The 27,721-nt window shown below is 40.5% G+C and overlaps 1 protein-coding gene across 1 annotated transcript; it reads right to left on the bottom strand.

Moving 5' to 3' along the window:
* Positions 1–27,539, bottom strand: EPDR1 (ependymin related 1). Its single transcript, XM_056483183.1, has 3 exons — positions 27,064–27,539; positions 2,685–2,893; positions 1–660 (listed from the first exon to the last, which is right to left on the bottom strand). The coding sequence occupies exons 1-3, from the start codon at positions 27,486–27,488 to the stop codon at positions 470–472; spliced, it is 825 nt and encodes a 274-aa protein (XP_056339158.1). The 5' UTR covers positions 27,489–27,539; the 3' UTR covers positions 1–469.
* Positions 27,540–27,721: the final 182 nt, after the last annotated feature.

Genomic DNA, 27,721 nt, shown 5'->3' on the forward strand with positions numbered 1-27,721 from the left:
TAGTTTAAAATTTTATCTTTTACTTAGAGATGAGGTTTTACACAGGTCACCTTTCCCTTCAAGTCTCCAGAAGTAACAACAAAAAAGACAACAAAATTTAGCTTTTTCTTCTAGACAGTACCATTGTTGCTATCTGCTTATGCTTTGTCTTCTTGAAAAAATAAATGCAATCTTTGCAAAAGGAAAAATCAACCTTAAATAAATAGTATCTAGAAATATTATCTCATTGGTAACTATATAATACTGCAAGTGCATCACTGAGCAGATTAATGTGATCAAAGGTATCTTTTGTTTTATATATTTAACTCAGTTATATGCTTATGTTCTCTTTCAAGTTTGTCTTCAAAACTTACAAATTCCAAAAAGAGCAACAATTAGCATGAAAAATCAGCTTAGATATCAACAACTGACTACTAATAACCATCCTCTTGGCTAATATGTGTTTGCATAGGGCAGCCAGTGTCCATAATCAGCATTCATCTTTCATCCTCGTCAGCTGGGCTGTCTGGCAGGTGCTGGGTGGGGTGAAGATGGAGGGGTCTGCAATACCTGGATGGATGTCAAAGAAGCGAGTGGAGGTTGTCACGCTGTAGTTCTTGGTGTAGGTTTCCTGTACTGGGTAACAGTCTTTGACAGTGTAAATGCCGACCCAGGATTCCACTGCAACCAAACAGAAATGTGACAGCTTTAGGTGACAAGGCAAGATAAATGGGTCATGATGATGTCGCCTCTTTTAACTCATTTCTTCTCTTTAACATTGTTCAGATTCTCATTATTATTTTATTTTTTTTTAAATTCCTATTCTTTTCAAGCACTTCTAGCAGTTCATTATCTCAAGAAAACACTCAATGCTGATCTCCACCAGGACATGATGCAGCAAGTCCGTCCCTTTTTTAACTTCAGTTTAATTCCACAGCATACTAACCTCAGAGGTGTTCCTTCGTTTTCTTCCCCCCTTACTCTCTGTCATCACCTCTACCTTCTCCACTATGCTATTTGGGCAGTGGCACCAATACCATTGAAGTGATTTCCTTTGAATAGCCTTTGCTTTTATCTCTCTTTTGTTAATTTCACAGACACCTTGATCATTCTTTACCCATTCAACCATATTCCATCCTGTTGTTTTATGCATTTCAGATCACTTGGTAGCATAAACTCATGATGTTAAAATTCCCTACCGTGATCATGAATCAGTGCCACTAAGGAATACCTGTAACAAATTTTTCTAGTCCTGAGGACACTTAGTTTCTCCCACCTAAGGCAATCACACACACTTATTTTCAGTACTTTCAGTTTTGTGTCATAAGCCATACTACAACCATATTACGAGAAATAAATAAATGTTGACATGAAACATACATATACTGTATCCAAAGAAAAGGTGGCAAGCTAAGTAATATTTGAATATACCTCTTTTGAGCATGCTAATATACAAAAAATATTCTGACCTCAATTAATATGGTTTTGAGTACACAAAAGTGGAGGCAACCTTTTACTGAACAAGTCTTCTCTCAGAATTTAAAATAAAAAATAATGGTTAAATATGATGCTACCAAAGTAGCCTGTATCTCCCCTAAAACGTTTATAATTGTAAAAGAAATGTAAGTTTACAATCCAAATGAAATCTAGCTGAAAAGTATATAGGTAGATAGTGACTTTCAGATATTATGTTTATGAATGATCATACAGAAAAGCACTGGAGATACAAAATAATACAGAATAAAAATCACACATCACTAATTGAATGTATCTGGACATGAAGTTCTAAAAAAATTCCAAAAATATCAGATCTGAAAAAAAATGATTATTGGAGTGAGTGATAATTTGTCTTTTGCAGAACACCAGAGGACGTATTAACCTAGTTACAGAGGTCTTATGATCTTATCCTTCATTCCCTACTTCATTTGTTCTACTTTCACTCAAGAAAGAAATATTTTCCTCTAGCTAAATGCTCAAGTTTGTAACGAGTCTATCTATTAGATGACCATAACCATAAGAGTTGCATTAGCTGAATAGTCCCATCAATTTCAGGGAGGTTTTAAAATTATTTTTATAGTTGTCTTGGTCATCAATAAACCATAGATGAAACTGAAGCCAAAGTCTAATAAATTTTTATGCATTCAAAACCTAACATTGGAAAATTCAGTCTTCATTCTTTTAGAATGTAAGTGTTCAGCTGCCACGTGTAGAACTAAGCCTTGTGAGCAGATATTTCTTACCAGTACAGAGGACAACAAAATATAGGCACATATTAAGGATTTCAGTGGCTGCAGGACTATGTATAGACAAATACTGTCTGAAAACCTGCTTTGTTTCTATTACACAGACTCTATTTTGAGTGTGCCCCTAAATATAGTACCAATTCTTCTCTAGATAAATTTGGGATACAGGCTGCCAGATTCAGACACGAAATTATGCTGTTCCATGCCAAACTCTGTATGATACCAAATACAATACATTCAAGTCCCCTGAACATATTTAACCCTGCTGAAATACGACATTTTCCTAAAAAAAAAGCATTATTATTAAAATTATATTCTGTCCACAGGGCATTTTCATTACTTCTTCCAGAGAATTTTATGGAAGTATGGAAAGCCGGGGTGAAACATGAATAATTTTATTTTTCCCTGTGCAGCAGAGACATTTATTATTATACAATTAAATAAAAACATGCATGCATGTACATTTCCTGGCTGGTTTTCTGTCAGACCATTCCTGTACCATAACTTCATCTCCAGGTCCCCCAATGTAGTACTGATCTTCATAAGTTGAATTGGCAGGAATATCATATGGATCCCATGGCTCTGTCAAAGCAATCTTCGAGCAAAGCTTTGTAACTTGCTCAATCTGAAACATCACCGCATCTTTGTAAAGCAATATATACTCAAAGAACCTGAAACATTAAGAAAAAGCAATTAATATATATAATCTTTTTCTATCCTTAGCAAGGAACATTGCTGGCTGGTATGTAAGCTTGCCTTTGACTTCTCAGTGTAAGAACATTTTCACTTGCATTAAAGTTTGCCAAACTCAGAAATGATAATCACTTGGGATGAAATTTCCCATCCTGGAAGTGTGTTTCAGCTGATTCTTTCCAAAATAAGTTCAGGCTGAACTGGTTCAGCTGTTTCTGAGAACAACAGAACAACTTTTCTGAGAACAACTGAGAGAAAAACATGTTATTATTCCTAGTTTTGGTTGGGGTTCTTTTGTTTGTTTGGTTGGTTTTTCTTTAAATAGCTGTTTCATTAAAAAGCTCAAGTGCCTCCATGTTTTGCAAAAAGGACTTAAAGTTTTGACAGGAGAAAAGTTTTTATTAAAAGCTGCCCAGATCTTGCTAAGTTATAAGCCTTTAAAAAAAATCTGCTTGCATAAGCTGGATAGAATCACTTATCCACAAATGTGGTAGAGCCTTCCTCTGTACTGGTTAGATGTGGTATCTGCCACCCTCACAGATGTTTCTCCATGGCAACACACACAGCTTAAGTTGGACATGGTGATGAAGGGGAAAATACATGGTCCCAAGTGCAGAACAGAGAGGATCATCCTCGTATGGCACAGTTTCTCTCCGGAAGCCACCGGACCCAAGAAGTAATGAAAAGAAAAAGTAGAAGTGCAAAATAGTAAGGCAGAGAGAAGGAGAGGTGTGGAGCTCAATGAGCTTGAGAGGCTAGACGATGAAGTCACCAGCCCAAAAAATTAATAAGAATTTAAAACCGATCTTCTAATGCATATGAAGTGTCCAAGCCATGCTCTGAGAAGAGATGATAACACTTTCATCTAGTTTCTGTTTACAGTGGTCTGGTCTACCACCAGTACTTTGGCATTGTTTCCATACCTTAAAAAAGCAGGTAGTATGTCCTTACCTTTAAACTGGGCACAAAACCAGAGAGAAATAGAAAATCAAAATTATCAGAAGCATCAGCTTATCTTGAATACTCAGTTTGAAATAGCAGAAACTCAATTTCTCCAGGGTACTTTGCATTACCAGTCAGATGAGAAGTTGCTCAAAGCATGTCTCAAATCATCATCATGTTTGCTCTAAATCTTTCGCAAAGGACTTACAAGGCTCACTTTCTAAATCCTCTAAAACTCTGCATTCATTATTAGAAGCTTCCCTTGAATATCTCAGCCCAAATATTTGGCTAAAAGCTACTGTTATGCAGTGACTAGAGAAAAGGAAGGGAACAGCTTCATCTTTCCATCTGTAATTCCTTGCCTCATTCATAATGCTGTCTCCATTTCCTAGAAAAAAAGCCCAAAACTTGGGTGTCTTTGACACAAGCATCTTCTACTTCACAAATCTGGTGCTAGTCCTGAAGACTATTCATCCTGTGTCATCAGAAAGATGGGAAGCTAGTTTAAAACACTGCATAATTCATGTAATTGAAGAGATTATGCACAAAAGCAATAGCAGACCCTTCTCTATTTCCCAACTCCTTCATATTTCTCTTTGCGGTCCTCAGATTCTTTTGGGGAGGATGCAAAGTTTACATAAAATAGGGTTGAAACCAAAACAATTTACAGTTTTGATTTTTGCACTACACAATTGTACCAGACAGCAAGAACTTCATCCTCCATTGACACTGTGGCATTTTAAGGTTGCATAATAAGAAGTGTCTCAGCACGGTTAAAAGCATCTGAGCAACATTCCTACCACTTCTTGAGAGCACCATTTACCCTGCATGCGTGGAAACACAGTCATGGGACAAGAAAACTGACATGATGGAAACTGGGGTCCATCTCTCACTCACAGCCTTACGAAACATGGGAGGTAGCTTGTCCTGCTTTCCAAGTGGGAAACTGGGAACTTCTCCCACATTGACAAGACTCATGCAAAAAGGCTGACAAATTGCAAGGCTACATATGACCTTCCCCATGGTAAATCATTCTCCTGCCCATATCTTAAAATATTCTTGCTCCTGCTATGACTTTCACCAACCTAAACTTGCCTGCCATTTTCTTAGTCAAAGGCAAGGTTTCCACAGTCATTATGTGCTATTGAATTATTCAGTATCTGTTTAAACTGTTTTCTTCCATAACGCCAACCTGAGATCACATAAGGGCATACATAAATTTTATATCACATTTGGTGCAGAGAACACACAAGAACACTAAAATATATTTTTTATGTGTTTTCAATGACAGTCTAATGACTCAACTACTCTTCGGCTGGCTGCCCAGCAGCTTCCATAGAAGTGGGATGGGAAATGCCTTACAGAGGAATCTATCACCATGTTTGAGACATCTGAGTGATAATACAGTGATTTTGTAAAAGAACACAAAACCCCAATGTATTAGAAAAGCATTACAAATTACTAGGAATAAAGCTAAACTGTTACATTTCTTTTTTATTTAAAATCCTCACTTAAAACTTAACTCACACAGAAATTTTACTCACATTTTTTACAATCCTGCAAACAGCAAGATGGACATTATGAAACTCCAAAGTAAATAAAAATGAGGAAAATCCAAACAAATCAAGCTCAGCACCAGTCATCTCTCTGGCAGCCATTGCACAGAGAAAGAGGCTCCACCACTGGCATTTTTGGTTCTGGGAGAGGTGGACTGAACATATATGTAAGAGACACCAGTCCTAGACCTCAATGGGCTGCCAGGATGAACTCTGCCTCCATGGTGGCAGGCATATGAGAGGAGATCTGCAGAAAACATCGTTCTGCTCACTGTGCATGACAGCCCTGGGTAAGCAGGGGCAAAATTTACACTGTCCTTGTTAAACTCAGATGTGCCTCACATCCAAGTTTCACACAGAATTGCTCTGTGTCCTGGAAATAACAAGCACAGAAACCTAAGATTACACAGGATCTGAGTTTAAAGGCATATGAAAGGGGAATGGTAAGTTGCTGCTTTATAAAGATAAGTATTTACCAGCCAAAATTAATAGCAAAATGTGCATGAGTATAAAAATGATAATTAAAAAAATTTAAATAAGAAATATTTTCCTCTTTTTGTTTTTAACAAGCCAAGTCCTGAGTATACTGTCTCTATTTGTTTTAGGTGCCTGAGATTTCATTGGATTCTTGAGGGGAAGCACAGAGTCCTGAAAATAGGTCTTGGCAAAGAAACAGGAGAGAAAATTATTTTTAATTAGCTCATTTTTCCAGAAAAATGCAACATATTTCCAGCCTGCGCCCACCTCTAATAGTATTTTTATAATAATTTAATTACTTAAACTGTAACTTCAAGAAAGCCTTAACCTAAAACCAAGTGCCCCAACTAGACCTCAATTAGGCACCAAGCAAGTTAAACGCAAAGACAGAATACTACACAATCACAAGGTGAAACACTTGTGTTAAAGACATACTGCAAGGGGTGGGTGTGCATCCAAATACTGTCCTACCTCTGAGATTCCTCATGAAATCTGGGGAGATAGCTAGAGGTCCCTCTCAGGACACAGCCCAGACAACATAAAGACACTCCTGGACCCTCACAAAGGCTTTAACTAACAAACTTGTCTTCTGAATGGGTGATTTTTTTTTTTTTTTTTTTTTTTTTTTTTTTTTTTTTTTTGTATGTTAATAATGCAATTCATAACAGTGAAGTATTTTTCAACATTTGTCAGAAAAAAACCCATTAATGTTAAGATCATGCTACCAGCTCCTTTTCAGGAATTCAGTCTGCATCTTGTGCTGGGTCCTCCCCAGTTCTGAAGCCTGCTAGCTTGCCCATCATCTAACACATCTGCCTAACTTCCAGGGTTTACTTCTGCACTTCCAAGGGCTTCCTTGTGAGAGCCAAATGGAGAAGAAAGGAGCTCCTTGCTGTCCAACTGCCTTTGTAGTGACTTAGAGGAGCAGAAGCATTATTAGTGGCATGGCAAGACCCGTGTGATGTATTGAAGAATATCAGACAAGGTCATTTGCTAGAGAGAAGCAAAATAATGGTCTGAGATTGAGACTGGGTAATACAAACACTTTCTGTGCTAAATCTGGCTCTGCATTATTTTGCTCTGTGGTTTTGGACAATCAACTTACAGTACCAGAGCCTTAAAATACTGTATATTATTTTCGTTTGATTGCTGTAGCACTGGAGACACACAAATCTGTGATCACAAACCAGCTGTGTGAGACATATTAACAAAGAATAAAACCACAAATCCTGCCCAGAAAAAAACCAAAACACTGAAACAATGCTAAAACAGACTTTACTGCAAAGGTGTACTAGAGCTTTAACCTGTTGATTCAGATTTCCCAGATGTAACTATTTTAACCTTAAAACTCTCATTCACGTTACCCAGGACTTATATTATCTAGTAGTATAAAGCTAGTGAAAAACAGAAGCAAACTTTTATGTATTATTTGTATCTAAGATACTGTATTACTCAGCAGGAAACAGTATTTGCTATTCAGTATCTCAAGCTGAGGTCAGTGCAATTATTTCCAAGCTAACTTTACTTTCTCTTTTGTGATTAAATTAACACTTGAAGCATCTGTCTGCCTTTGTGGTACTACTTAATTCTTCGCCAGTTCTCTTTGTAAAAATACATCTTGAAAGAAGCTAACCCCACATCTAAGTAGAAGGAATTTCACTACGAATATCCCAAACAAATTCTCTGTTCTAATGTGCATGGATAGATACATCCGTATATTTAATTCTTGAGGTATCTTGTATCCTCTTGTATCATTGTGGGATAAAATACTCCACAACGATACCACTCTTTTTTTATGCATTTTTTACTGAAGATGTACTGGGAGAATGAGAACCTTTATAGAAGTGTGACTACATAATCCCATCTTCTCTGGTCCTCAGATCAATAGTTCAAGGGAGCAAAGCTGCCAAGCAGACATGCAGATAATTGATAAACACTCATCAGGTCAAGAACATTCATCTGCTTTTGGAATGATCTGGCAAGCTCATTTCAGAAGGGAGAAGCATTCGTTTTTTTAGTACATTTCTGGGAATTCCTTTCCTCTTTCCCATGAAGTTTTTGGTAATTTCAGACTTCTGTTTTACTTCTGGTATATCAGACCTCAACAACAGTAATTTGCCATATTTCATCTCACATGTTTGGCGGGGGTGCAGGATTATGGTATATTGTATAAATACAGGATTGTGAAAATACACGTGACAGTAAATATAGAGTGATACTGTATAAAAGCAGTATTTTTAATCTGACTTAAATCACTTACAGATTGTAAAGGCTTTCTATTTATTTATTCATTTTCAAGGAGTATCAGGGATCTAATTAACATGGCATATGATGAACTTTGACCACACCACCAGTTTCTGAAGCAGAGAGATTAACCAATAGTAAGTCCTGCTAATCATGCAGTTGGTATACCTTAAATACAGGAATCAAAAGCTGCAATGTCAAAGCTACACCAGCTACAAGATGACATATTTTTGTGACTTTAATTATGAAACACAATTTAAAAGTATTAATTTCTTATAATTTTGTTTTAAAATTCGGTTAGTTATTTTGGCAAATACTAAAAGAAAATCAGATCTTCAGCAAGAAGCCTGTTTCCCTTGCTGTCCCTTTCCTTTTTTTGGCTATTTGACACTTCTTAATAATCCACCAAGTCACACCCCTGAGAACAATGCATTGCAATTGAAGGTGAAATTCAGAAAAACAATAAAGCATTTTGTTTAAGAGCTGTGTTTTGCAAGAGGCTAAAAGATGCACCTCGCTTAATAGAGACCATCTGTATGTTTCCGTAAATAACGGTATATTCGTAATTAGAGCCCTCAGTGGACAACACCACAGCTTAAAAGGAAAGGAATGGAAGATATGGCAGCAGACCATAATGCCTTCAAATGAATCAATGGAATCATCTCCTGGGGAATATGGTATATACTAGCAGAACCACATGATATCAAAATACAATTGAGGTCAGAGATAATTTTTCTGTTACGGGTTTGTAAAAAAGTCTAGTACAATGATGTTTCCATGACTAAGTTAATAATAATAATGTTTACTGGAAAATCACAGCAGGGCTTAAAGGAGACCAAAAACAGTGTGGAAGGCCAGGATTCACCTCTCAGTATATACAAAAGACCTTAGTAAAGAGGAAATAAAGAGGGAAATGACAGAGGTGCACTATAATTTATGTATTACATTTCTCACCCTTCTTTGTGCTATATATAGAAAGGAAGTAAATAACTCAATTGGAAGAGTCAGTGCTCAAAACTGAGACATAGAAACACTTTTTTGAATGCAATTTTTTTAGGCACTCTGTGAGGTTGTAAAGATGTAAGAAATAGGAAACAGAAATTTAACATGTAGGGAGAGTCAGAAAAAACACAGTTACAAAAAGGAAAAAAAAACCAAAACATATCCAAACATAAAAGACATACCTGTGTTTGTGTTTTTAATTTTACCTCTAGAGACCAGCCAGGAGCCTGCAGTTCCTGCCACAAGGTCTGGCAGGCCTGGGCAGGGCCAGGAGCAATGGTGGCCAAGCCCCACTAGCATGTAAAAATGGAGCCCACAGGGAGCAGCAGAGGCCAGGGCAGGCCAACAAAGTGTGGGGCTGCCCTTCCCATGCAAGGGTGTTCAGCGAGGGTGCTGAACCTCTGCCAGGGAGCAATGGGATCCACCCAGCAGAAAGGCATGGTCTTCCTAAGCTCTGCAGTGGCTACAACTGATGCAGCTGCCCAGACAGAGTTCTAGTGGACCCAGGTGTAATCTGCAGGGTGTCTCCTGCTTGGATAGTGGCAGTGAGCATCTCTGTTTGAGCTGAACCAGGTACAGAACATCTCTGCTTAGTGACAGAGCTGCGGGAGCAGGCGAGTACAGGAGTATCAGGGATTGCAAAGACATTTGAACTACACTGGAAATGGGAAAGAGATAAAACCAGGTTTGCTAGAGATAAGACTAGGGGTGGCACACCAATGCTTGAGGAATGGTGTGCTAACAAGGTCCTTTGGTCTGCCCTCTCAGTGGAAGGTATGGAGCTCTAAGACACAAGGGCTATTGATGCATTAGAAACCATAGAAGTGCTTGAGAATAGTCACACAAGACTTCTTCCCCTCATAGAACAGGTGGCAGGATCAACAGCCCAGCTGAAGCACATCTACAAGGATGCACACAGCAGAGGCAGCTGGAACAGGAGAAGAAGGAAGCCATTCTGCAGCAGAAAACTGATACAGTTTGAAAGATGGCAGGATGACTTGCACAACTAGAGTGTTGTAAAGGATAACTGTAAATGCCTCAGAAGAGATAGGAAAGGAAGGAGAGGTGGTGGAGTAGCCCTGTATGTCAGGATGTGTTTCGTTTTAGTGGGGGTGACAAAAGGGTTGAGTGTTCATGGGTAAGACCAGCAAGGCAGATGTCATGTTACAGACCACTCAACCAAGATGAAACAGCAGATGAAATATTCTACAAGCAGCTGGGAGAAGACTCACAATCACTTGCTCTTGTTCTCACGGGGGGCTTCAACTTACCAGATGTCTGCTGGAAATATAACACAGCTGAGAGAAAACAGTCTAGGAGGTGACTGCAATGTGTGGAAGATAACTTCCTGGCACTGGTGAGGGAGCCAGCTAGGAAAGGTATCCCTCTGGATGTATTTTTCATTAATAGTGACAAGCTCTTTGGTGATGTAATAGTTGGAGGCCATCTTGGGCACAGTAATCACAAAATGACAGAGTTTTAAATTACCAGAGAAGTAAGGACAGGGACATCAGCAGAACATCTTTGACTTCTGGAGGGCAGATTTTGGCCTATTCAGGATGAGAAACAGGCCAAAGTACTTAATGTCTTCTTTGCCTCAGTCTTTAATGGTGAGACCATTTGTTCTGGGTACCAAACACCCTGAGCTGGAAGACAAAGACGGGAAGTGGAATGAAGCCCCCATTATCCAAGGGGAAATTGGTAGTGACTTGATCATATTTGTGCATGACACACAGAAGTCCATGGGGCTGGATAGGATCCACCCAAGAGTATTGAGGGAGTGCACAGAATTGCTCACCAAGACACTTTCCATCACTTCCCAGCAGTCCTGGCTCACTCAGGTCACAGCTGACCAGAAGTTAGCAAATGTTATGTTCATCTGCAAGAAGAGCAAGGAGGAAGATACAGAGAACTACAGGCCTTTCAGCCTGATGCCAGTGCCATGAAAGGGTCACAGAGCAGATTACTCCTTGAGTGTTATTATGCAGTATGTGCAGAATTTGGTCTAGCCCACAGGGGTTTATGGAAGGCAGATCCTGCTTGGCCAACCCAGTCTCCTATGACAAGGTGACCCACTCAGTAGATGAGGGAAGGGATGTTGATGCATTCCTGGGTTTTAGTGAAGTCTTTAGCACCATTATCCACAGCATTATCCTGAAGGAACTGTCTGCCTATAGTTTGTACGGTGCACTGTTCACTGGGTTAAACACTGTCTGACAAGCCAAAGAGTGGTGGTGAATGGAGTTAAATCCAGCTAGTGCCTAGTCATGAGTGGTGGTCTTGAGGGCTCAATACTGGGCTAGTCCTGCTTAGTATCTATATCCATGAACTGGATGAGGAGATCAAGTGCACCCTCAATAAACCTGCAAATGACACCAAGTTGGGCAGCAGTGCTGGTGATCTGCTGGAGGGTACAATTGCTCTACAGAGGAATCTGGACAGGCTGAGGCTAATGGTATGAGGTCAACAAGGGCAAGAGCTGGGTCCTGCTCTTGGGTAACAACAACGATAGGGAACACTTCAGGCTGGGGAAGAATGGCTGCCCAGCAGAAAAAGACCAGAGGCTGCTGGTTGTCAGCCAGCTGAACATGAGCCTGGAGTGTGCCCAAGTGGCCACAAAGTCCACTGGCACCCTAGCTTGTATCAGCAAATGTGACCTGGGCAGTGATTCTCCTCCTTGTACCCAGCCCTGGTGAGGCTGCATTTAAAGAAGTGCTCAGTTCCAGGTCCCTCACTACAAGAAGGACATTAAGGTGCTGGAGCATGTTCAGAAAAGAGCAGTGGAGTTGGTGAAGGGTCTGGAGCACAAGGATGGTAAGGTGTGGCTGAGGGAGTTGGGTGTATTTAGCCAGGAGAAGAGGAGGCTTTGGGGATACCTCATTGCTCTTTACAACTTCCTGAAATGAGGTTGTAGCCAGGTGGGTGCCAGTCTCTTCTCTCAACGAACGAATGATAAGACAAGACAAAATGGCCTGTAGTTGTGCCAGGGAAGGTTTAGATTAAATATCTGGAAAAATTTCTTCAAGCACTGTAACAGGCTCAGCTGTGTGGTTGAGTCACAATCCCAGGAGACATTTAAAAGACTGGAAGATGTGGTGCTTAGGGACATGGTTTAGTGGCAGCTCTTGTTGTTAATTTAACTCTTGGACCCAATGATTCTAACAGTAATTTGCAACAACAAAAATTTAATGATTCTAACTGTCAGATTTATATGGAGTTATCACACTTTTCTCTTAACCAGGGTCTGAAACAGGATATTAAATTGGATGTTATCTCTGCTGCCTATGAAAGTATCTATTTTACACATCAGAAAGGCATTGTAGAATGAGGTTCCTTAATTACAAATAACTACATTGAAATACTCTTCCTTTTCTAGTCATGTAGTTTAGAATGAAAGAATAACAAAATATAAAAAAAAATTTTTCAACTAGAACTGGATACTGCTGCTTCTTACACATCTTAATTTCTGTTTATGAACAGAGAAGGATCTTCATACACCATGAACAGGGATGACATGCATTTCAGGAACCCTGTAATGATCTTCATCAAGATTACGAATTCCGTCATGCATATACTTGGCTAGTTAGTTGCTTTTCAGTATACATTCCTGCAGAAAAAGTAATCATGAAGCAGTCTGAGGAACAGATTGCCATTTGGAACAGATAGGGAGGAGGTCCCTATTCTGATGGAGCAAACTTTTCTTTCATGATGGACTATGCCCTGGAAAAATTTATGAGGACATGCCCTTGTACCAGATTGCTGTCCCAAGATGTAATGTTTTCCACCTTCCATCTGCAATGATTTCCTGAAGAGGGATGATTCAGGTCTTTCTGATATCTATCCAATATTAAAAAAAAAATAAGACTGTCTGTTTTCAAGGGAGTTTGGAAGCCAGGCCAGATAATCAGATGCAACAGTTTGACAGCTAAGTACTCTTCAATTTTTCAACCTCCATCCAAAGATCTGAGTATAGCTTATTGCTAAAGAAAATTTGTGGAAGATGGAAATTCATTTCACTGGAAATACATGCAACCTGAAATCATGGCACTGAACTGCATTCTTCCTCCCCACCTCCAACATAAAAATAACTTAATTTCAACTAGAAGTCTTTGTGCAGGTCTTTTTCTTCCTTCATCAGCTATCAATCAAAAGTAATATTGTTAGGTGAGTGCATAAATTGATGAGTGGGTTCAAATACAGTGTGTCAGTGTGTTAAAATTCCAGGTGGGACTGACTGAAACTGTACAAAACAGAAGAATTATGGAAAAAAAAGGGAATGTCTGTGAAAGAAAACATAATTTGGGCAGATGTTAATTGCTACATGGTTGTAAAGGAAACAGCATTTTGAACACATATCCACTGAGAAGTGGTGCAGTGCACAGTAATGATTTAGAAAGGGAAGTTTACAGTTCTGGGTCTATTATGGAGGTCATTTATTCTGCTCTACTTAGACCGGATGAGACCAGAACACTGATGTTGCTCACTTCAGGGAACAGATAAACAGGTAGAATATAGTCCAGAGAACAGCAAGGACAGTGTGATGTTTTAGAAACAGGACCTATGAAGAAACTGATCATGTTTAGTCTACAACAGCAAGACTGAGGTATGATGACAAGATGGTCAGTATATCAAAAGTTAAAAATGAATACCAACTTTTCTCCATGTCACCTGAAGCAAGGAGGGCTTACTTAGGAGATACTCTAAAAATGTCTGTGTCTTCTTACAGCTCAGCTTTTACAAGAACTGGTAAGAAAATCAGAATCAGGGACAACCCATGTAAAACTTTTCTACTCCAGGATGGAGGAACAGGTTATATGGCAATCTTCCCAGCCTTACATGTAAGTGATTGGAGAATACTGATGACTGCTGGTCTTTTTTTTTTGTAACAGACTAGCTCAATCAGTAAGTCTCCTGATATTACAAGACCTGGTTTCTTGACACTACAACCGTCCTAGAGAACAACCTTTGGAGATTACTTCCTGAGACCACCCAAATGCAATAATGGCACTCTCTGAGGAGTCTCAGCAGAGGGCTCCATCTTAATTTCACATGGGAATTTGAGAGATGGTGCCATCTCTTGCACACTGATGACCTTCAGCTCTGTTTGACTGCACATAATTATTGACTGCATATTGACATAAATATTGACACATATTGACTGCATATAATTATACCATCATACTGTTTTTAGTGCCTGAATGAATTAAATACTGTCTAAAATGAGGACTGGTGAGATGGGAGTCAAACGAAACATGTTCAACATTCACAGGGAATAATTAAATGTTGAACTATCTGTTAAACTTGGTCTTCACAGAACGGTTTTCCTTTGGTCCTCTATTGAGTTATTGTGCTTTTTGTTATGACAACAACTTTTCAGCCTTAGGGGGTGGGGAGTGGCTTTCAGCAGTCATCACATGCCTACTGCTTGTAGGAATCCTCTGTAAGCAATAACCATGATGCAGCACAAGAAACTGGCATGTCCTTAAAAATCAGCTGGGCTGAAAGTACATAAATAATTAGTAGATGAAAATTCAATTTAAAACCTTTATCTTCAAGTTATTGGACACACATCAGTGTGTTTGATACAGAACTATTTCACAGGTTATCTGTTAATCCATCACAGAAACAGTTGCTGAAGACACTGCAATCAGCTAAAGGAAGCATGATTAAGCATACATTTCTATATTTAAGAATGTCTACAGCTATTTCAATTGTATTAAACCCCTGATACATTTATTTTTCGTTCAAGGACAGTTCTAAGAAGCAAGTAGCAGAAGGCAAGATGTGTAAATAATATTGGTATAAATATACTACACTGGCAGAGCTGAAAGTTTTCTATTACTCATGAAAAGGTCACTAGACCTATTGAACTATTTAGACTACTCATGCTGCTTAAAATATGACAAAAACAGCCTTACCATTTAGCATCTGACACAAATACAAATTGAAATCTTTAGCAAAGGGTATGCTTACCTAATTTTGGGGTGTTTTCCTGACACGGAGCCCAGGTATCCTACATACACCCACAGGGAGCCATCGTTTTCTTTGAGCTTTGCTTAATCATATGAATTTTTTATCAAGCACATTATCCGAATCTGTGCCTTCCTCTGTTTTCTGGAAGAGAGACGGTAACAAGCCAGCCTGGCTTTACAAATCCTTTGTGGTTTTGGGCACAGGTACTTAAAATTATACAAGGAAGTGTCTAAATAATCACAGAATGCTTTGGGTTGGAGGTGACCTTAAAGATCACCTAGTTCCAATCCCCTGCCATGGGCAAGGACATCTTCGACTAGACTAGGTTGCTCTAAGTCCCCAGGTACTCTCACAGATAAGAAAAAGAAATTAATTTCTTGTATAGAAAATGTAAGTTAACAAATCTGGATGTAATTATATAGTGATACATTAATTTGGAAACTAATTCTAATAAGAATTCCTCAATCTGTACAGAATTCTGCTCTACAAATAAGCATCCTCTGTGAAATACCAGAACTGCACAGCATGAGTAAGCTTTCCAGTACTGACTACCTAAAGTAGGGCAGAATCATAAGTTTCCTGGCAAGAAAAGTATCTGAATATGATAAAACCACAGTTGCAAATAGTATTAGGAAATACTGAAAGAATGAAAAATGAGATTTTTCTTCACTGTATTCACTGGGTGGACTCTGGGCTCCATATGAGTGTTTAAAAACCTTTCACACTGCCATGCACAAAACTATCCTTGGAGAACTCTGGGGAAAATCTGGCCATTCCCCATCAGAAACATTAATTTCTGAAATGACAGGTACCCATACAAACAGTAGGTTTCCATGCAGACAGACTACTTAAGGAGAAATTTCCAGCTATTTAACAGCCATATAGGTCTCACACCTGCTTTCCTGTGTAGGGTTTCACCAAAATAAATAGCAAAGCATGATACATTTTTAGAAGCGCTCATATCTACTGAGCCACCTGATTTTCAGATGAAGTAGCAACTGTGACTTCCCACAAAGAACTGACAGAAGGACAGCAAATTAAGACTTCCTAAGTGTGAAAATATCAGAATTGACAAGAGTAAGGGATGGGTAACATCAAAGACCAAAACTTCAGCAGAAAGTCTTTTTAGTGGTTTATCTTCCTTGCCATCTTATATAACTTTTTTTTTTTAAACTGCAGTTGGTCCCAAGGTCCAAATAAGAACAGAGTAGAATGAAGACAGATGTTTTTGTTCTTTATCTTGCTGATAAGAAGGACTACATTATGTGGAGGTGTTTTGAGGGCCTTTTCATCTTACTCCATTAAAGCCTAAAGAAAATGTGCATCAGAAAATGGTTTGTTCCAAACAGACAACCTGAAAAATTAGTTACAGACATCACAAACCTTTTTCTGCTAAAGCAGTTGACTGTGTGTTTTGAACATACACTCTAAGTATGAAATAATACTTGGCAACAGCTAAAAAGGAACAGATTCTGAAGAACACATTACTGCACTAGAAGTCAATCATTAAGGGTCAGTGAAACTGTTTTTGGAATGATTTACTTATGCACTATTCAACTGACCAAAATAGTAAATATGCAGGATATTTTTACAATGTTATATTTTAAATTAAGAAGTAAGTAACCTTAATAAGAGATGTTACAATACATGTGGTAATATTGGTCTTCCACATTATTTGCTGTCTATCACATTATCACATTCCATTATGAACTGTCCTCAGGAAAAATAATGCATATAGAAAATAGGATAACAAGTATACAATATCACTTTCCATTTGAGATGGGCAAATGAGTTTAATAAACTTAAGGATAAGCCACTTCTTAGATGCTTCATATTAAAAAATAATTTCAACTGCAATGAAGAGATTGTTTTTGTTTACAATTTAGGGAGAAGCAAGAACAAAGAATGTTAAGGTAGATCAAAGAAAGTTTCACTCTTCTAATATCCAAAAGAATTGAGCAATTGAGATTTTTACTACTCTTTTAGAATTCCATAAATCTTATGTGTTCTTATACTTGTAACTGTTCGATCACACTTTGAGGACAGTTGGGTTGAATTAGACAGTTATGCAGTCCTATATGTATTTCTATTAAGCTTTTAGTTACAAAAACAAATAAGCAAACAAACAAAAAGAAAAAAAAATGGAGACAGAGCTCCAGAATCAATCATATTTCTCAATGGTATCTGATAATCTAAATCTTCTTCACTGCTGGAATCTTACAGATTATTTATATCAGAAAGAAATGAGTAGTATCATGAGATTGCTCACCTTCATATGCAGAAGAAATAAGCTATACACATGCAGTGTGGCATCTGCACGCATATTAACCATGAATTTTCAATCATTCCTTCAGCATGGCAGTGTATACTACTGACCTTCAGCCACAGGGTTGACTGATTGAGGTAATTTCCAACCTATGCATCCAGTCTCTTCTGTTCCTCCCACATGTACAGAAGGCCAGCTCAGAGGGATTTCAGATTTCAGACAATCATTAAACCAACAAGGAGCTAATGATTGGGGAAAGGCAGAAGGCTGAATCAAAGTTCCCTCTTGCCACAAAACATAGTCTGGATAATGCCAGGATGGAAGGGTAAATATCATAAGGAATGGAAGGTAGAAAATAAGCTTTCATGGAATGAATAGCTAAGTAGCTCCCCAGACATATGAACTCTTTGTAGCCAGAGACTGAAAAATTTTAGCAACTACAGTGTAAGCACTGTACAGGAAAAAAATGTCTGCCAAATTAAAGTACTGATGTCGGAAATTTTTAAAATCATGAAAATACATAAACAAAAATCTGTAAAAGCATAAATATGGTCATTGCTAAGTTATGGGAACAACCTTATTGACCATAAGAATGTTGCTAATAAAATTCTCAGAGCAAAAACAAGAATTACAGAAGTTAACTTACCTTTTTGACTTTTTGTGATACATGGGAAGCATCTTTTAATAATCGAGTGGGACACAAAGCCAAACATCTGCACCTAACCTTCAAAACAATGATTAAATTGATTCGCAAATAAATGTTATTCAGGGATCTTTATTAATGAAAGATGGAAAAAAAGCATGAGTTCACATGAAAACAAGTGATTCCTTCTTTCTTACTACCACCTGTTATATATTAGGTTTTGGACAAGGACATTTAGGCTGCTGTTGAAAACCCCTAAATTACTCCTGGGTATTAAAGTGTAAGAGGTACTAGCTCCAGAAATTATACGCTACTTAAAACCAAGACTGTCTCACATGCTGAACCATCCATGCTTTCACACATGGGAACAAATTCTTGGCAGAAAATCCTGTCCTTGGCCCATGACTCTCAGCACAATACAAAATTTCCCTGTGGAATCTAAGATCTCTAGTCAACATACATACATCTCCCCTGGGACCATGAAAGTGAGACAGTAAACAACAGCAACTGAAAGAAACAGGGCTGCTTGGCAGAGATAAGCAGAAGTTTCATTGGCCACTAGTACCTTCACATTATGCAATGCCATGCCGGGCATAATGTTCCTTATTTTAGAAGAGCCAAAATATTGCACAAAGTGGCCCTATTTTACCTAGACATCATCCCCTCCCCAGCAAATCAGACACTATATCATGCCTTGAAAACACTCTGGAGGGGAAAATAATAAAGAGCAACAGGTAAAAATACTTCAGGAGAGAGAACTCAAGTTTCTGAGCATGTGATTCCCTGCAAATCTAAAGGTAAGGCAAAAATGAAAGTCATCTGAAGACAGGGATGAGGCTAATCAAGATGAGGTTCAGGAGTTGGTTTGCTGGTGCTGCATCTACACAGATTCACAGCTGGACGGCCTCAAGTCTGAATAGCTCACTATTATTTATTATGCCATGTCAAGGCTAGCCATCAGTTAGTTTATAGCAAAATTGAGAGGACAGAAGGATACCTGAACCACAGCTTTTAATGTGAATCAACTAATGACTCGGCATATCAAAAAAAGGAATAATAAGGTTCCATCTCACTGACTTCACTCTGGGAAAATGTCATCCAGTTGAAAACCTGTCCCATGCAGCTAATAAATGGATAAGCCTGTTGCTATGCAATAAATATCAGGTCTCTATCTGGAAAACATTTTTTTTAACCTCACAGAAGCCCTATATTAGAAGAATCTGGTTTAACCTTCAAAGGAGATACTTGTTAAGATGAACAGATTTGGTCCTGTGAGAATAGGTGTGATGTTGTCAGTTGTGACATCCTAATTGTGTCAGGCCTCAAGATGAATGGAGCTCAAATTAAGATCATGGATATAAAGATGCCTTTCATTGTGTTTGTTTAGCTGTGCAGCCATATCACCATCAGCTGTCTGTGACCACAGAATACTGAATCTCTTTCTATTCATGTCCACCTTAAATCTTTACCAAACAAAAAACAAAACACCCCAAAAAACCAAACCAAAACAAAAAAAAGCAAACCACCAAACAAACAAAAAACACCAAAAAAACCCCCCCAAAATGTAAATAAAATTTACAGTGATTTACCTTTTGAAAATTTGGTCCAAGTAACAGAGATATAGGCATATTATATTTTCAGTGCGGTCCTGGTTCTGCCTTAAGTTTTTGCCATAATGTCCAACAGTACAAATTGAGCCGTAAGTTTCAATGCAAAAACACATTATTTCAAAAAGTTCAAAAGACAAGCAAGAGACGATAAAATGGAAAAAAGAAGTAATTCCCTAGATTTAAAGGGTTCAGATGGATAAGCCAATATCTACTAGCAGCACATACAACATGGTGTTAGTGACTACCATTTAACGCCTTCTAGAAAAACAAAACTTCTTAATGAGAACCTTGTTTTTTTTAAGAACATCCAGTAAACAGTATCTATAACTTACGTGGTAGTAATGACCCCAGTGAGTGTCTGACAGTGGTTTTTAAATACACCAACCAGCACTCTAGCAAATTATCAATTTGGGGTCACTGGACACTTTATCTACATTTTTTATCTAGCTTTAAAGGGTTTTGTGGATCCTGCTATTTTGAATTTAAGAGTCAGTTTATTTTGTTCAGTTTGGATGTGTCCTGTGTTTTAGTATTGTATGAAATGGCTCCAGAGCACGTAGCATAAACAATGGTTTCAATAACACTACGCTGAAAAGTACATCCATCTCAAAGCAATGGATTTGCTTACTCATACTCAGGTGTTTTACTGTGTTTTTTTTTCACAACTAACAAAGATGCTGTTGTTCAAGGAAGCATAGCACACAAGATAGAGAAAGCTTTGCTAGGCTAACAGTTTTCAATTTCCTCTAACAGAGTCCACTTGTTTGCTACTGCTGCAGTCTGATGGCTGAAAAATTTCAACTGCCTCCTCTGAGCAGTTTTAATCTCTTCCCAACCAGTCCACCTGTAACAACAAAAGAAATTAACTCTAGTGCCTTCCTGAACTGTATAGCCTGGCTGACTTTCAGCAAGATCAAGAACTTGGAAAAGAGAATGATTGCTGCTGCCTGTGGGCAGAAACAAACAGAATCAACAGTTGAAGTGAGACGAAATGCTCCTTCACACAGCCATCATGGACTACAGTTCCTTCTTGTATAGTGCTCTTCTCCAAGGAAACATGTGTCTTGGCAGGGACCACCACTGAGGGACTCAGTAAGCTGACTCATAAATAGGTTTATGATGGAAATGCAGGACTTGAGGCTTGCACAGCCAACACTCCACATCCCTTCACAATACTCTCACTAGAACAAATGAGGCTTGCTTCAGGATATTGCCTGGCATCTGACTGTCCATGTGCATCCAGCACAGCAGCTTTCCAAACTCACAGCCATGAGGCATCAGATAACTGAAAGAACTTGACACCTGTAAGAAGAAAGTAAATGCAGGAGGTCTAAGTACCTTCCCTCAGTTCTTTTTCTTAGAAGTGAGTCACATACATAGCAGCTTATGAAGAATCTTAATTATTATAAAAATTAGTCCAAATCACTCAGGTTATGTTTAAAGAAACTGCTGAAAATTCATTTCTGTTTCACTGAAAATTAAAGGTCTCACAAGTCTGCACACTCTACATAATCTTAAAAAATGGATCATGGGTTCCTGGGAAACTTGGCCAATTCTGAAAATTTTACCCATGACAGCCTTTCATTTCCCAAAACATTGAACTGCAGAAACAACTCCCAAAACCAAGTCTGGGAAACAAATTTGCAGTTGCTCAGGGTAGCTCAATACTTAGCCTATTGAGTCACCACAATGACCACAGAACAGATGGATTATATGATTTTAATAGGTCAGACACCGCTGTTTTTTCCTTTACAATCACACATCCTAAACCAACTAAAAAGTAGTTAAGTCAGGCGTATGCCCACATTCACTTTGTTTTGCAAAGTCATCACCCCTTCTCCTGATGAACGTTATTGTATTTGCATCTAACCTTATGCTGCATCTCTTCAGTCAAGGAGAGGGACTGACACACACACAGGCAAAGAGCCTGCCAGAATAAGAGATTTACTTCTCTAAACATAGCTTTGTCACTCCTCTATCACATCAGCCGTTTGTGTTGCCAGGTGAGGAGCTTATCACCCCCTTAACTGTGCCTATCTTTTGCAAATAAGGTTGAACTAAAGGAATTTAACATGCAGTTCTGTTTTTAAATTAACACTGATAGGGTACCTGCTGATTGTTTTTCTGCTGTGGAAGTACAGTTTTTAAGACACTAACCCTAACAGCTGCAAATACACAGGCTGAGTACTGTACAATAGGCCAAGGAGATTACAGCTAAAATACATGCACAGAAGAAAAAAAAAAACCAAAAAAAAACCCAAAAAAAAAAAAAAAAAAAAAAAAAAAAAAAAAAAAAAAAGCCAAAAAACCATTTTCTTCCTCCTACTGACTGTCTTGACCACATGAAAAGTCTTTTTCTTCCCATCATCACATTTCACACCAAGGGGCATTGCAGATGAAGCCTGCCTGCAGTGTGAACAGGTGAATGATCTCCTTTCACTGGTGGCCAAGCTTAGGGAGGAAGTTGAAAGACTAAGGAGTATTAGGGAAAGAGAAAGGGAAATAAGACTGGGAGAGCTTCACCCTCCCAACCTTGAGGGAGGCCCACCAGGAGTCCGAAGACTCCCAAACCTTCCACTGCCAGGCAACAGGAGGACACTTGGTTGAAGAAGGGGAGTGGAAGTCAGTCTCTGTTTGGGGAGGCCACAATAAAAACTCCTCCCAACCCCCATCCCCCAGCCAAGTGCCACTTCAGAATGGGTACAAAATCCTAGATTTAGACAGTCAGCCAGATTATTTAGAAGTAAATTATCTGACCCATTCCACAGAGAGGTGAGCTACCTCCCTGGGGCCTGGGTAAGGGACATCACTGAGAGACTTCCTGCGCTGATTCGGCCCACTGATTATTACCCACTACTGATACTCCAGGCTGGCAGTGATGAGAGTGGAAAGAGGAGTGCTAGGGCAATTAAAAAGGACTAAAGGGCACTCGGTCAAGTGATTGATAGGGCAGGGGCACAGGTAGTCTTCTCCTCAGCCCCCCGGTGGCTGAGAAAAACAGTGAATAGGAGAGCTAACGTTAACAAGTGCTCAAGGGTTGGTGTCATCAGCAGAATTTTGGGTTCTCTGATCATGGGACGACTTGGCCTGCTGGAACCAGATGGGATCCATCTTTCTAGTGAGGGCAGAAGGATTTTAGCTTATAAACTGGCAGAACTTGTTGAGAGGGCTTTAAACTAGGTTCAACGAGGGAGGGGGACGCAATTGGGCTGTCACCAGTGGTGTCCCCCAGGGGTCTGTGCTGGGGCCTGTTCTGTTTAGTATCTTTACTGATGACATGGATGAGGATATTGAGTCCTTTATTAGCAAATTTGCAGACGGCACTAATCTGGGAGCATGTGTCAATCCACTGGGAGGTAGGAGGGCCCTGCAGAGAGACGTGGAATGGTTAGATGGATGGGTAGAGTCCAATAGGATGAGGCTTAATAAGTCTAAGTGTCGAGTCCTCCATTTTGGCCACAATAACCCCCTGCAACATTATTGGCTGGGGACAGTGTGGCTGGATGGTGCCCAGGCAGAAAGGGACCTGACGGTAGTGGTTGGCAGCCAGCTGAACAGGAGCCAGCAGTGTGCCCTGGTGGCCAAGAAGGCCAATGGCATCCTGGCCTGTATCAGGAATAGTGTGGCCAGCAGGAACAGGGAGGTCATTCTTGCCCTGTACTTGGCACTGGTGAGGCCACACCTTGAGTACTGTGTCCAGTTCTGGGCCCCTCAGTTTAGGAAGGACGTTGAGATGCTTGAGCTTGTTCAGAGAAGGGCAACAAGCCTGGTGAAGGGCTTAGAACACAAGGCCTATGAGGAACAGCTAAGGGAGCTGAAGTTGTTTAGCCTGGAGAAAAGGAGACTCAGAGGTGACCTTATCACTCTCTACAACTTCCTTACAGGTGGCTGTAGTCAGGTGGGACTCGGTCTCTTTCACCAGGCAGCAACTGACAGAACCAGAGGACACAGTCTCAAGCTGCGCCAGGGGAGATACAGTTTGGATATTAGGAAAAAGCTTTTCACTGAAAGAATAATAAAGTATTGGAATGCTTTGCCTAGGGACGTGGTGGAGTCACCATTCCTGGATGTATTTAAAAAAAGACTGGACGTGGCACTTGGTGTCATGGTCTAGCTGAGGTGTTAGGGCATGGGTCGGACTTGGAGGTCTCTTCCAACCCTGTTATTCTGTGATTCTGTGATTCTCGTAGAATGATCTCTTATTGGGCCTGCCCTGAAAATCATTCTGTGGAAAACAGTATAAAAGAGAAGGGTGAAACTCTGTGAATGCACCATGTGGCAAGTAACACTCCAGCTCTCAAGCATCACCTGTACTATTCCTACTCTGCTCCGTACTTCATGCTTTTCTTTCTTCATAACTAAGCACTGTTGAGTGGCTTCAGCAGTGCCAAAGAGTACACTCCTTGCTCTGTTTCTCCAAGAAATCCAAGGTCATGGATCACATGAAGTTCTGGCCACAATGCAGTCACTAGGATTTTTTGTTTGGACTTTGTGCCAGGATTTCTCACCAGTTTGAAAAGATGCCATACTCAAATCCACACCATTTGAAGTTACCTTATAAAGAAACTCTTGCCCCAGCTGCAAACTATGGTAGTAACTGCTACCTATTTTGTGAAGTGTCCTGAGATAGAGGCCAACAGTGGGGTTGAGTAAGAGTGAGGAAGGTTTAACATCCAAAGAGCACAAAAGGGAGAAACTTCATATAGTACGCAATAAAGGATTAAAACACATGTTCTGTGTATAACAGCATTAACACAGTTTCGCCTTGAGCTCTAGGGAGCTTTTACATTTTATCTGGAGTGATCTAGTCCAAATGGGAAACAGCTCAATATACTCAGTGTTTGTTTTCTCTTCTTCTGCTATCAATAGCAGCTGAGCACTACGCAAAACTTCAAGACTGTCCCTGCCCACCTTGTCTATCCCCAAAAATTTGATCCTGAAGCCGAAAGAAGCAGTAGGGCAAGGCATGCTGGAAAAAACAAAAGAAGCAGAGTGTGGCAAAGGCTGGGTCTGTAAAAGAAGTTAAAAAGAAAGTCCAGAAATTAATCCAATTGGAATAGGTTCTCCTCGAAAAATCTCAGCCTAGAATCACTGTTGGTAGTTCTTACTCTCTGAGCCCGAGTGGGGGAGCCAACTGTGTGACCTAGAGTGTGACACATACCTAAGAAGCTAGTTGAAACCACATCTATGACTTCTCTAATGGACTAGCTCTGTTGGTTGCCTGGCAAGCAATGTGTGTGCCCAAGTGGCAGGTGACAGTGCAGCTGGACAATAGGGAATGGGCAGTCTTTACTAATGTGGTCACTGCATCTCAGGTGATCTTGAAACCACTGATGGGCAAAGAAGTGATGTTAACAAAGCAGCAATTGGGTGGTTACTTTTCTGAAGTTGAGGTAGGTATGTTTTACTAGGCTGATGTAGGTAGGAAAATGCCAAACAGCAGAATATATGAATTTGAAACATATATCCACCTCATAAAACCTGAAAGTTTCATGTTTTCCTGCAGTTATGAGCCTGCAAGCCTTTCCACACAGGCAAATATTTGTGTCCTTGATTAACCTCAGCCAATAACTCAAGCAAAGCTGTGTCTGATTAAGGTTCACATTTGCAAGCTCCAGAAAATGTTTTGTAGAAAAATGTGGTTGTTGGCCAATTCTGACTGCTGCACATAAGTTACATCTGATAGGAGCAAAATGTGAGAATTTAGACTGAAATTTCCTTAGAGACCAGGGCAGCACTATTTTCCTTGTTGATTTTGTAATCACTGCCTCCCCCTTTGTTGTAAACGTCAAAACTTGGTGGAGGAGAGGAGAGGTTATTTTTCAAAAGACAGGATAAATCCCTTTGTCTCTAACTTCTGAAGGCTTCAGTTTACTACTCACTATGTCCACAGTGAAATGAAGTTGTGATCGCAATTCAAGACCTGGTCCAACACATACTGAAACCAATGGGAGACTTTCTGTTGACTTAAATGGAAGTTGGGTCACACCCTGAGCAGACACTACTGCACATATAACAAAACCCCTCTCCAGTTATTTTCTGCCAATTTTGGATGGCAAAAAGCATGGGCATAGAAACATTAAAGACCCCTGAGGTCAGATATTGTCTAGAACAAAAATCTAATACAGGAAAAACCAACAGGCGCACCTGTCTGCACTCTCCCTCTTTCTAGCCCTACCAACCCAGACAAAACTGCAAGAACAAGTATTTATCAAAAAATGTAAAAAGATAAGATCTTGGCAAAAGGCAAACTCTGGCCCATAGTCTAAAATGTAGAATAATTATTCAATAAAAGTTTTCAAATAAAATAAACATAAGCTTGAAGAAATTAGTGTAGTACAGCTTAGGAGCTAGAAAAAACTTGCATCAGGCTTTGGTACGAAATTGATTGTCAGGAAAAAGAGACAGCAGCAAAAAGGAATATTGATCTTTCAACAGGAGAGACCACTAATTTTGATGATACAGCATTTGTAGGCTGGTCTTTACCTTGTCTCACAGATGCTCAGGATGGACACACAATTATTTGAACAATTAATAGGTGGGAGAGGCCAAGGTATGGACAGACCTGCTACCCCCACATTGGCAGATATGACATGTTGTCTGAAAGTGATTGACACTCAGTAGCCAGAAATGTCTCACCAGGATGGCCTCTCTAGGCCGATCAGCTCTTCCACCTAACCCAAGCTTGGCAGGCTGGGGAAGAAGAAAACAGGCTTTTTAGTCAGAATTTTTCTACACTTGCTTTTCAGCAAATCAAGAAACAGACAATGACACAGGGATTTTTGGGATTAGTTATGGACTTAAGAGATACATCTTGTATAAATGAAAACCAGGAGGGTCCTGCAAGGCTGTGCAATAGGAATGAATATACTGTACCACAGGTAATGGATGCATCCTTACACCTTGACTTAGGACCAAACTCTGGCAAGGACTAAGAAGGCCCAGAGAACTTGTACCTTAAACTTGTTAGCAAATTACTGAGTTAGAACATTCTCCCTTGTCTCATAACATTATTCACATGTTTGAGTATATCTTCATTATACTTCACCTTTTTGGATTAGCTTCCAACTCCATTTTAATAGCAAAAGAGCTGGGAGGGACGGAATATCTCCGAAGGTAAAAAGCTGACACTGTTGACCTTAAATCTCTCGATATATACACACATATATGTACAGAAAAGATAGATCCAAGCCATGTTGGTGACAGGTTTCCTAGCGCCAGCAGTTCCCAGCACGCCGGTGCCTCGCCTCGCTGTCCCCGCACTCCCCCGACTCACCCAGGGGAGGTGCCGCCGGCAACGCGGGCCGAGGGAGACCCCCCCACCCCGTCCCGGCTTCGCATCACACCATACACCCCGGGAGGCGCCTCCGGGCTCTGCGCCGACTCTCACCGCCACGCCTGGCCCGGCCCCGCCGCAGGTCCCGCCGCCACCTACTTCTTGCAGGGGATGAGTGCCTTCCTCTCCTCCAGGACGCGGAGGCGCTGGTTGAGGCTGTCGTAGGAGACAGCGGCCCGCGTGTTGTGGCCCGAGCCATGCTCATAGAACACGGTGCGCCCTTCCCACTGGCGCGGCGCCTGGCACGGCTCAGCCGCCGCAGCCGCTCCACCTCGCAGCAGGAGGACGCCCAGCAGCAGAGGCAGCAACAGCAGTGGCCCTGGCCCCAGGCGCAGCTGCCGCCCGGCCGCCAGCCGGGCCATGCTCTGCTCCGAGCCGCGGTCCCTCGGCGCACGGCTGCTCCGCACGGCGCGCAGGCGGGCGGGCAGGTTGTGCCGGGAGGCGGGGGCGGCCCACCTCCAAACCCGCATCATTTCGGCGGCGATAGATGGCTGCTGCCATAGGCCCGGACGCCAGTGGGGCATGAGACAGCGCGGGGACAGGCGACGGAGACCCTCGCCCTCCCACGCCTCCCTCCCCGCGGGGAGCGCTCTGCGTGACCTCGGGGAGGGAGGGGATACGCGAACAGGAGTGACCTGCTGGGACAAACTGCTTTAATGTTACTCTCGAGGGGGGTCATTTCAGTGCCTCCCCACGGACAGTGTCACCAAGCACTTGCATTCCTTCATCTTCCACTGCCCTCTTAGGTGTGTCAGCT

This window comes from Oenanthe melanoleuca, chromosome 2, assembly GCF_029582105.1.
Source record: "Oenanthe melanoleuca isolate GR-GAL-2019-014 chromosome 2, OMel1.0, whole genome shotgun sequence".
In the NCBI taxonomy this organism is placed as follows: domain Eukaryota; kingdom Metazoa; phylum Chordata; class Aves; order Passeriformes; family Muscicapidae; genus Oenanthe; species Oenanthe melanoleuca.